Raw genomic sequence first — 12589 nt, 5'->3', positions numbered from 1 at the left:
GAGAGGATGAATCGATATGCTGTCAGGCTCCCGCCAAACCCACCAGGACCCAATCTCATTACCAGCTGCATTCATCACGGCCACGCCGGGCCTTCTCCCTCAATTGTTCTCCACGCTGTCCCTCCCTGCATGTTTGGCTTCTTCCCTATATGACAAGACGAAGGAGAGTAGGCGGGAGAAGTGACATCCATTTGAGAAAAGGAAGTGTGTGTGTGTGTGTGTGTGGGCAGAGGAATTACACATAAGGAAATGACCAAATCTAAATGTGCGGGGCTGCCCTTGTAAAGTGTCTGCATGCATTAAAGTGAACTCGGGGGTAATCACACATGTCTTGGAAGTGAATGTGAAGGTGTCCTAGCAACTCTGGCATCCCGCTGGAACATGAGAGCAGCGCGTGACTCGGGGTGGGCGACTGGCAGCTAGTTAGGAGTAAGGCGTATACCCTGTGTGTGTGTGTGTGTGTGTTATCGGGTCCATGTATAGCAGGGGTCAGGAACCTTTTGCAGGGGTCAGGAACCTTTTTGACTGGGAGAGCCATAAAAGCCAAATATTTCTAAATATATTTCATTGAGAGCCATATAGTATCTTTAACGTATAATAAATTAAATATGTCTTGCTTTTAATGTGACTTCTGGTGCTGCATGATGCTACGGGGGGGGGGGGGGGGGGTTGCAGGTGAGCCGTGAAGTGTTAACGCGACACGTAGAGACAGAAATGACATCTAGGGTGACCAGATTTGAGTTTGTGAAAAAGAGGACAATTCAACTCGGGGGGGGGGGGGGGGCTGAGCGATTAAATATTACTCTTGTTCTGCCTGTTTTGTGATATACATGCCTTAAAGGTGCCTAATATTTCTAGACTGAAATAATATCGGCATTATAATTATTATAACTATGAGGATTTTTTTGTTGCCTATTTTGTGGAGCCTCCTCAGGACTTGGTGCCCTACGCACAGCGCATAGTGCGCGCTATGGGAGCGGCGGCGCTGGTAGGAGTGTATAGCATGCCGCACAAACAACAATGCAACTAGTGGAGGCGGCAAGGTGCTCAGTGTTGCCAGATTGGAGATGGTGAAGTATCGTACCAAAGGCTCAAAATGGTCGTATTTGGAGGATAATTATCGTGTATCTGGCAACCCTGAGATCGGTCGACCAATGACTGCTCTCTATACCGTCAGAGCTCGCGCAAGAAGGTGGAACGTAAGGGAGATACCATTTCCAAAACTTGTAAGGGGTAAATACTAGTTTGTAAAAACCCAGAGAAACACAAATAGCCGACGAAGCAAAATCCCGGACGTTTTTGGAATCCCTGCCGGACGAATTTTTTAGATCTCAAAAACAGGACATGTCCTGGGAAAACAGGACGTCTGGTCACCCTACAAAAACAGACGTTTAGTTTAATAAAAGAACAAAGACGTGCTCTTTAAAAGAGTAAAGGGGAATTATCTTTCTATATGCATTATTTAACACATAAGACTTCCTTATTTACATGTGCAAATGTACATAAAATCCACCACAACCTAACATCTTTAAGAAAAGGACCTTAAATTACTTCTGCTGTAATCTGGCGCGATAGAAAAAATTACAGGGGGGCAGGCGGATATTATTATTTTTTTAAACTCAGAATTGTCTGGGAGCCATATGCCGTCACCGGAAGAGCCATATTCTGTATGGCTTGCGAGCCATAGGTTCCCGACCCCTGGTGTATAGGATAAAAGCCCCTGACACGCATCACCATCTGCCTTAATCTGACGCCAGCATCTCTCCCTTCCCCGCTGCTCTCCTCACCGCTCATCTTCCGCCGTCACACGTCGGATCGCATTTTTCAACCCATAATTAAAAACAACTCCGCTGGCTCGAATCCCCCCCACCCCCCCTTTTTTTGACAGATAACCTGTGGCCGTCAGGAAATGGAATGAAAAAAATGAAGAGAAGAAAAGGAAAGAGGATCCTCTCATTAGGCCGGCACCGAGAGGAGAAGAAACCCCGTTGAGGCTAATGAAGTCAGACTGACCGCAAAAGCGCCCGAGTGCCGGAAAAAACGTCTCAGCTTGTGTCACGTGCGAGGAAGAAGAGGTGAGGGTGGGGTCAAAAGGAGAAAATATAGTGATGTCCCTTATTGCTAACTCGCCTCTCGACTCCCGAGTTGTGGTGAGGGATGGCCCCCGGTTATTTAACGCTACCGTTAGCCGGGACCGGACAGCCAGTGATGGAGGCGCTCCGGTGCACCGGCCCACCTCTAACTGCAGATGAGACGCTTCCCACAGAGCAGTTAGCGCGACAACTTACCGGCTGTGAATGTAGTGACTGTCAAAAGTGAGCGCTTGCCTGTGAGAACAGCGATAAATACAAACAGACAACCGGAAAAGAAATGCAACAAAAAGTAAAAAGGTAGTGCGAGTCCTCGTCTGAAAAGGCTATGCTGCTACGATTCTATTAGACATCTGCAGGGCCATTCAGAAGGTTTATGAGTATAGCTCATGAAGGGAATGGCTCTGGTATTTGCTCTTTTCTTCATTAACAAATGTGCATAACTCACAACCCCAATTTTCTGCTCTGCTTTGTGCCTTTATTGCTATATATGTGCATGCTCGTGTACATTGGAACAGCGTGAAACTGTTCCGATATTAAGAAATAATTCATCTTCATACCTAATGAGTCGTAAAAATGTATATTAGTTGAGATGTTTTTGCGAGGGTGCTTTAGAAAATACATTTCCTCCATATTGTGGTCAACAAACAATTCTGGACAAGCTGAATCCCAGATGATCTACCGTAGTGCCACAGCGGGGTGGGGGTGGGGCTTCTGGGGGTAAGACAGGCGTGACCGTATTGCCCCACCCTAAATTGCTGAATATTTGAGAACTGGAAAGAAATGTACAAACCCAGACGATCAAGTCAGCACAAAACTAAATGTACTTTTGTTCGTAGAGATGTATGATGACATACTATCACGGTCTCATGCTGCGTTCACACCAAAAACTTTACTCGCGTGAGTTTACTCGCCCGACAAGTTATTCGCGTCATTCTCGCCTTAGGGGGCGGGGCTTATCTCAGTGGCTTTACTCCGTGGAAACAGTTATCATCTCCTTTAATTCACCATGAAGAACTAACCACTAGTTCTGCTTTATACTTGTTGAGGACATCACACAAACGTCTGAACATCGAACGCCCTCGTGTTTGGGTTCATAACATTAATATCATATGTATATATTCATACATGGCATCACCCGTAGGCTCACACAGCTCGGTGACTTTCACCGACTACGTCTGAATAACTGTCTCTTCCAGCGATGCTAGAGCGTCTCAACGCTGATTGGCTTTCGCAACTGGGTCTCGGACGAATTATTCATGAACCCTGACGCCAACACTTGAACTGACTAAAAGCTCAGCTGATCTTATAACTGCTGCTAAGTATGTGGTCATTTTCAGCTGCAGTCAACCAGCTGCACATGATCAGCATTTTTGTAATCCTTGAACCTGGACCCAGGTTCTGGTGTAGCAGCTGACTTCAACTGGGTTGACCTAAAACCTCACTTCCTAGAGGATATCAGCGCCTATGTCGTGGTTGGACGCATCGTTTGATATGATTGATTTTTTTTAATAATCAGAAGTTTTGTGATGTGTCAGAAAAGAAATATATAAATTAGATCTATTGTAGTTTGTTTTGGCCTCCAAGGTCTTTCAAGGACAACAGCTTTTCCCAGCAGTCACAGATGGGAGATTTAACTATCAGCCCACTTCCATATCTGTCGGTAGCCCTTCATTCCCAGTCTAACACCCCCCCCCACAGGCCCTTAGGTGGAAATGTCATCAAGATTGGCAACATTTATGCAGTGCCCTGCCGAATTAACATTACTAACAAAAAAACTGAAATTCTCACTGTAATAAAAGTTTTATATTGCTCCTATGTAATTCCTATGTAATTCATGTCACCACCAAATATGTATCTTTAACTACAACAAGAATACAGATCTTAACTACTTCCCAGAACTCTCAAAAGGTCCTCCGGACTTCTTTAGTGTCATCGCTTGACCAAAGTACATTGGATCTCAGTCAGTCCTAAACCGGTTCACGTAGTTCCCCTTCACTGGTTGTACGGTTAGGGGTTAGGGTTAGATACCTAAGACAAGTAATACACTGTGTTTTGTACATAACCCATGTAATCATGAGCCAGATAAGGCATAAAGCGACAAAGTATACATAGGGAGGAGGTTGGGATGGATGGCTCAAACAAACACAGGAATTGTATGGCTTGTTAATATAAATCTTTAAATATTGACTGTTCTTATGTTATTGTCACGTTACACAAGTAGCAGCTGACATATCTGTCTGGAAAGCAGAAATCAATGTTGACTTACAACACCTACGCAAGTTATCCAACTACATGACATCTCTAACTAAACCACAATGCCTTCTTTAATCTAACCAAGGACTTATGAAGCCTCAACAGGATCTGCACTGCTGGGGTTTGAGCAGATGCACTGATCTCTCACCTTGCTGTCCATTTATTAGGAGAAGACATGAAGAAGTATTATCTTTTGTAAGATATCATTCGTACCGTTGTATGAGGATACTTTGACCGGTTACAGCATTGACTGGTAAGGAGTTAAGTCCTGGACATAAAGGGAACGTGGTTAACGAAGATCAAGAAGACCATCGACGTCCAACACAGGAGACCATCTTTTAAAAGAGGTAGGTGTTACGATCTTTGCAACTTCCTTGACCGAGGTGATGTACACTCTTGATGACACCTGCACTCGGTCCATTAGCTGAAGAAGCCCTCGGTATGGCTGAAAGACCTAGAAAATGCTAAATAAGAGGACTTGACCTTTTTCTATAAAAAATGTGCCATGAAGAAAATGCAACAGCAGCGTTAACAGCTCTGTGTTAGGAAGGAAACCACTAGGTTGGATTAGCAGCAATATCTCATGGCAGCCGGACAGTCTAGTAGCGGTTTGAGGGGAAGAAGAGCACAACCGTGACCGCCAGTGGGGAAAATCAAACCCCAAATTAGTTGTAACCCATTAAATTGAGAGATTACAACTTGAGCTGCCATCTGTGCAGAATATTCTTTAAAGGCGAATGAATTTTTTGGAGTATTCTTGAAATGCTTCACCATTCATCCGAGAGACCTAATTAGCTCCACCGACTCTATGGGAGATCCGAGGTATTTAACTTCTGTGGGACTCCCCAGAACTGATGAAGTCTGCTGGATGAACTGAAAAAAAGTTCTCTATGGCTAGACAGCAAACCCAGCAGTTTTTTTGGGGGGGGGGGGGGGGGGCGTGATGCGCCCCTGCCGTGGATGACAGAGAATCTCTACAGACATATGGGCGATACTGCACCGCAACAGCAAAAAAAATGCGCGGCCACGTTTCGGGTCTGCTCGCCGATGACTCATCCCTGTGGCATTTTGCGGATAATGAATCGCAAAGCTTTTTCATCTACAACTCTCAAAATGTCAACTGGAAAGTTTGCAGCACTTTTCAGACACGCCCACCGTAAATAAACCAGTCAAGTGCAAAGAAACAAGGCCGTGTGAGGATACGCTATGTCCTTATTAAAGCAGCCACGCTCGGCATTAGGCATCCCATATCATCGACTTTACATCTCCCGCCCCGGGGCCTGACGACAGCGTGTCAAGAAGAAGAGGTGGTGAGTGATCCCTGTCAGGTAAATGGACAGAAATAGGGGGCACACGAAAAAAAGGTAGAGGGCATGTAAGTGTAGAAGGGTATATAGAGAGACGGGTGGTTCGTGACGGATAAGGAATCATGCTCCCATCACATCCTGGTGGTGTTTTATTATCAGCCCCCGCCAACCAGAGCCAGTATTTCTAGTTACACAGGCGGAGGCTGCATCCATCACGCTGCGTTATAGAGCCTGTCATGACAGTAAGCGGCGGCGATCAGTCTTTCGGCCCCTCGACTTGGCGGAGAAAGGCCATTCGCTTAAACATTAACGCTAATCAACTGCATCCTCAAAATGCAGGGGGCCAGGACATTGAAGCGAAACGCAAAAGCAACGCAGATCCAGCTAACCCGGAATGAAGAGTGAACTGCTAATGAACAAGGCCCCAGGTATCGGACCTGAAGGGCCACCATCAAAGCTTTAACGCGGAGCTATTTTGTACTTTGATTGGGTCTGAGAACCCCCCCCCCATCAGGTGGGTCGTGGCTCCTGGGTTCTCAGGTCTAATGTGCCTTTACTCCTCCCCTCAAAGAGAAGACGGGCGTCATTAACGGGAGCCACGGGCTGAACAGAGTCATTTAGGGGAGCGACTCGGAGCGGCGGCGGCGGCAAATGAAATGTAATTGCAATGGGAGCCGAGGAGCAGGGCGGGTGTGTATCGGAGGCGCTGATGTGTGTGTGTGTGTGGGAAAAAGAAAGAAAGAGATTGAGCGAGCCAGACGTGGGGCGGCGAGGGAGCAAATGAAAGACGCAGAAGTCAGACGGAGAATATGCAGTCGAGAAGAAGAGCCGGCAAAAATAATGACTGAGGGACGGGCCGAGAAAACTCATTCAGGTTAGAATAAAGAGCTGACGCACCAACTCATCGAAAGTTAAAGATTCACTTCACCCAAATAGCATTAGAGCCATGTGAATAGTTTCGGTTTGATTTATTTACCTGTTTTTTTTCATCTCCGCCCCACTAAGCCAATACAATAGAAGCAAATGGAATTGTTATTGTGGTGCATTGAAATACATTTAAAATTCAACAGAAATGCCTCATCCTGAAAACAGTTATTCAGGACACACTGTCGACATGTTTAAACTAAGGAATGTGTATTTTGGTTGCAAGTGGATCCATTCACAGTGAGGTCTGTTAGTACAGGGCTTCTGGAGGCGAGCTGGACCCCCCGTCGTTTCAATCAATTCACCTCCATTGTATCTGAATGGCTGCTACAACAAAACCTGGGTTAACTGCATGGAGACATACCACTGTGTGAACGATAACACGATTCATATATGTTTAAGTGTTGGTTTTCAGTCATATTTTGAGTGATACACTACCGTTCAAAAGTTTGGGATCACCCAGACAATTTTGTGTCTTCCATGAAAAATCACACTTTTATTTATCAAATGAATATAAAATATAGTCAAGACATTGACAAGGTTAGAAATAATGATTAATATTTGAAGTATTAATTTTGTTCTACAAACTTCAAGCTCAAAGGAAGGCCAGTTGTATAGCTTATATCACCAGCATAACTGTTTTCAGCTGTGCTAACATAATTGCACGGGTTTTCTAATCAGACATTAGTCTTCTAAGGCGATTAGCAAACACAAAGTACCATTAGAACACTGGAGTGATAGTTGATGGAAATGGGCCTCTTTACACCTATGGAGATATTTCATTAGAAACCAGACACTTCCACCTAGAATAGTCATTTACCACATTAACAATGTAGAGAGTGTATTTCTGATTAATTTAATGTTATCTTTATTGAAAAAACAGTGCTTTTCTTTGAAAAATAAAGTCATTTCGAAGTGATCCCAAACTTTTGAACGGTAGTGTATGTGAGAAATATTGCTCGAAAACGACAAGAACTGACCTTTAGAAGTCGCTGCGGTTGACCTCTGCTGCACCACCCATTCAACCCCCGAGCATCACTTGTTGTGTCGACTGCATTACAGCTACCTTTTCATCCCTCCTGTTATTATCATTATTTATCAACACTGTAAAGAGCATTCAAATTGACCCCCCGCCCACTTGGTTCCTCCCAGGGTTCTGATCACTGAATGAGAAGTGACCCCGGGGTCAACACTGTTCCTGTTGCTCACAGGCATGGCCGCCACAATCAAATTGGGGTCACCGCAATGTTCGAGAACACACACACACACACAGACACACACACACAGATCGCTTCCTATCACCGCGTTCTTTAAGAGAGTGTTCAGGGACCGCAGGACATTGCAGCATCGTTTGCCTCCAATAACACAACAGGGCTGTGAGTCGAACGTCGCACAACGTTTAATTGTGCGTTAATGCGCACAACGCGGGTCAGATTCCCAGGTGTGGACTCGGCTGGTGATTAAGTGAGCCTTCAATGTATTATTGGGGAGAATAAGCGCGGGGGGGTCAACGAGAGGATTAGAGCCAGAGTTAATGCATTTTTAAATGCCTGCTGTCACTTAATTGGTATTTAAAGTTATCAGTGGAGGGCTTTTTTAAATGACCTTTAAACCTAACACATGAAAGCAATACAAGAGGAGATGAGGCCGATAACTAGTCTGACAGGAGATAAAAAGAAGTGATGTGGGCCATTAGTGCTTTTCTGGACCACTTGTGGATCCCCCCTCACTGACCCATGGAGGTAATAAACACCGAAGAAATAAACGATATTTCTGAATAACTTTTTGACCCCCCAAGCCAATTTTTCATAAACATGTTAAAGGTTTGCATAAACATAAAAAACAGAGTGCGTCTCCTCTAGAGCTAGCTGGATAATTAGGGTTATAATAAAAAGGAATACTTCAGATGTGTAAATATCAGATTAGGCGAGGTCTCCAAAATGGGCATTTGGGCACCATCTGAGATGTTTCTCATGTACCAGACTATATTTCTCACTGTTATATTATTAATTCGGTTTAATACATGCAAATACAGCATAAGAAATGTAAAAAAAAAAATATTCATTCATGTTTTCTCTAGTGCTGTGAAAAATAACGCGTTAACTCAGTTAATTCAATTACAGGTTGAACTAGTTAAATTTTTTTTACGCATTTAACGCATGCGCAGAATGAGCTTCCAATCCGTCTGTTGTTGGTCGTCGGGACGAGAAAAAAGTCACTTGCAAAATGAGCTTCCAATACACCACTTCAATCTGAACTCTGTCCGCTCTCATGCAGACGGTCTGTTCATCGGTAATGATCCTTCCGCAGGTTCACCGCCGGAAACCTTGTTACGACTTTTACTTCCTGTAGATCAGGGTCTCAACACGTCGATCGCGACCTGCCAGTCGATCGCGGCGTAGTGTCGGTAGATCGCATGACATTAGAAAGATTGGCCCGCCCCCTGACATGTTCTCTATAGCACGTCTTTGTTCTTTTATTAAACTAAACGTCTGTTGTTGATCGTATCTCCACAGCAGCATGTCATTTCTGTCTCTTCGCGTTGCGTTAACACTTATCGATCTCCGTCTCGCGCCACAGAGCTCCGTGCGCGCATCGGGACCGAGCAAAAAAAGTCACTTGTCAATCTGTCCACCTGTCTGTGTCCGGGCGGTGAGGTTTCAGCTTTGCAGCGGTGTCCCGCCGTCCCTTTCATCACGGCCCAGTTCATGAAGAAAACCCACACAGTCAGTTTGCCTCAGCAGCTGCTAGAGGAAGACTAGAGGCCTTTAGATTGTATCATGGTGGAGTTCATGGTTGACAAACAAGAGAAAAATGTTCTGTTTAACCCTCCTGTTACCTTTACATTTACTAACATATTTTACCCTCGGGGTCAATTTGACCCCAACAATTAAAACCTCCAGAAAATTATTAGAATTAATATTGCTTCCCAAATTTAAGTGTGAGGTACTTTATGTTTGTTTGTTGACTACCTAAATAGCCCTTTAAATAAATAAAAAAGTTGATATTTCTTATGTTTGACACAGTGAAAAACAGCCTGGGGTCAAATTGACCCCAAAGAACACCGACATTAAACATTGAATGGGGTCAAATTGACCCGAAAGGTAACAGGAGGGTTAAACATTCTGTTTAGGATGAAGATGTATTAATGTTCCATATGGAAGAAAACTGCTAAATAACTGCTGGGTTGCAGCACCATTGTATAGAAGAATGTATAAATGTATATATCCGTCTTTTGTCATAAATCTCTATGTTCTCACAAAATATACCGAGAATATCGGTAATATGTGATTAATCATGATTAATCCACAAAAAACTGTGATTAACCCGATTAAAAATTTTAATCGTTTCACAGCCCTAGTAAATATCAGATTAGGCGAGGTCTCCAAAATGGGCATTTGGGCACCATCTGAGATGTTTCTCATGTACCAGACTATATTTCTCACTGTTATATTATTAATTCGGTTTAATACATGCAAATACAGCATTAAAAATGTAAAACAAAAAATATTCATTCATGTTTTCTCTTCTTATTTTAGTATTGTGTAAGTTGTATTTGGAGCATTTGAAAATGGCGTCATAATTATTGTAGCTCACATTGTGCTGTTCAATTTGATATGAAACATGACTATATTATTTTGTGATTATTTTTCTGGGTATACCTTGCAGCCCCCTTTTAAGAAACTACAAGAAACCAAAGTGACACAACATGAACTAGAATTGGCCTTCGAGCCCCAAACATTCAGTCAAACTACGCATCACAAGCTTCTGTCTGTTACCTGCCCAACACCAACCTTTCAATTGAAGTTCAACTTTTCAGTATAACCTTTATATAAGTACAGTGTCAAAGCACTACTGCAAAGTGCCTTTGACTCATTCTGCACCAATGACCCTCAGCTCCTCTTCTTTCTCTTCTTTTCCTTCAGCCTCCCTCTTCCTATGTCTTGTCCTTCGTTGGAGACCAATTTGAGACATCCGTACATTCTGCTTCTCCAAACCTCCATTCATCATCTCACTCGTTCTCTTCCTCCTCTCATAGTCCCTTGACATCATCCCACTTTTTACACCTCGCATATCCGCTTTTTACTTTCTGGCTTTCCCCCAAGATTTTTTTTATCTTCGGATACTTTCACTTTTCATCCGTCCATCATTTCAACCCCGCCCCTTCGGCATCCCCGCGGTGGTGTCTTACTATGTGCAGCTCCAGGTAATCTCCCAGTCCCTTGGCGCTCTCCACCCTGACCAGAACGGCCTCCTTCAGCTGCGTGCTGAAGCCCACCGCCAGCCGGTCTGCCCGCGTGCTCGGCCGGTCGTTGGGTGGCCAGATGTATGTGATGAGGGCTCCGCCTCTTCCAAAGATGTATGTTGTCCCAGCTGCAAAGGAAACACAGAGGAAGGAGAAAGGGGGTTATCATTGAGTGGCAACAGAAGGATGCTACAAACACGCATCAGAAGAAAAGCCTTCTGCAAAGAAGTGGAAAGTAACGGTACGACCAGCAAAAGGTGTCAGACTTCATATAAATACACAGTATGTAATACAAACACAGGAGACATGGTTATGTAACTTATGTACCTTATTAATGTCAAGTCGTACTTATTCCAACCCAATCTTCTAACCAAGCCAATTAGTCACCTTAACCAGTTTGGCCTGTCCAAAGCGTTAGCATAGTCGCGTTAGCTACTGATAACGCCCGTTTTAATCACCTGACCATATTCAAAATCGGCGGTTTATAAAAAATAATCTGCAGTTTATGGTTTTATTTTCTCCTTTTTGATTAAGAAACATATATATAATCGAGTGTTGTGGACATGAAGTTATACAGTGGGTACGGAAAGTATTCAGACCCCTTTAAAATGTTCACTCTTTGATTCATTGCAGCCATTTGCTAAAATCAAAAAAGTTAATTTTATTTCTCATTAATGTACACTCAGCACCCCATCTTGACAGAAAAGAACTGAAATGTAGACATTTTTGCGAATTTATTAAAAAAAGAAAAACTGAAATATCACATGGTCATTACAATTATAGCAGCTCGGACATCAGGAGGGAACTCGGAGTCGAGCCGCTACTCCTTCGCTTCTAAAGGAGTCAGCTGAGGTGGTTCGGCATCTAATTTGCATGTCTCCTATAGGCGCCTCCCTTTAGAGGTCTTCCAGGCACGTCTAACTGGGAGGAGACCCCGGGGTAGACCCAGGAGACGCTGGAGGGACTACATCTCCCAGCTGGCCTGCAAACGCCTCGGGATCCCCCAGAATGAGCTGAAAGTGTTGCGAGGGAGAGGGCAGTGTGGGTCAGCCTGCTGGGTCTGCTGCCCCCGAGACCCGACCCCCGGATGAGAATGGATTGAAAAGTTTGGAAATCAGTGTCCGGAATATTCCATTTTAAAGACAGTAACGTTTTCCGGGTAATAAGACATATCACGTCGTGAAGCCCTCCTTGTTGGCACTCCACACCAGGTTCAGTCATCATCCATAACTCATCTCACCTTTGACAGTCAGGTCATACCCCTCTCCTCCACAATCACCAATCTGGGAGTTCGGTTTGACCCCCACCTGACCTTTACTGACCATATACAATTCCTGTGCAAAACCTCCTTTTATCATCTAAAAAACATCTCCAAACTCCGCCCCACTTTAACCCTGTCAGACGCAGAGAAGCTCGTCCACGCCTTTATCTCCTCAAGACTGGACTACTGCAACTCTCTCTACACTGGGATCACTGACAAGAACATCACCAAACTACAATATATCCCACACAGCGCTGCCAGGGTCCTGAGGGGAGTTCGGAAATATGACCACATATCACCCATTCTCCAATCACTGCACTGGCTCCCTGTTTCATTCCTGATTAACTACAAGGTCCTAGTACTCGCATATAAATGCATCAACGGACATGCACCCCCCTACCTACAAGAACTTATCACTCCCCTAACCTCCACCCACACCCTCAGATCCACAAGCCGCTCGCTCCTTCGGGTCCCCAACACCAAGCTCCGCACCGTGGGCGACGGG

The 12589-nt window shown here is 44.3% G+C and overlaps 1 protein-coding gene across 8 annotated transcripts in view; it reads right to left on the bottom strand.

Annotated features, from left to right (window-relative positions):
• nrxn2b (neurexin 2b) overlaps positions 1–12589 on the bottom strand; it is an 856499-nt gene that overhangs the window by 120987 nt on the left and 722923 nt on the right. For all 8 annotated transcript variants that reach the window (XM_056442212.1, XM_056442208.1, XM_056442207.1 and 5 more), the window contains exon 18: positions 10770–10951. In XM_056442212.1, the coding sequence (XP_056298187.1) occupies positions 10770–10951 (182 nt within the window). The remainder of the gene's footprint in view (positions 1–10769; positions 10952–12589) is intronic.

Source organism: Pseudoliparis swirei, chromosome 21 (assembly GCF_029220125.1).
Source record: "Pseudoliparis swirei isolate HS2019 ecotype Mariana Trench chromosome 21, NWPU_hadal_v1, whole genome shotgun sequence".
Taxonomy (NCBI): Eukaryota; Metazoa; Chordata; class Actinopteri; order Perciformes; family Liparidae; genus Pseudoliparis; species Pseudoliparis swirei.
Note: the sequence above shows the minus strand (reverse complement) of the source record. Positions and strands in the feature narration are given on the sequence as shown.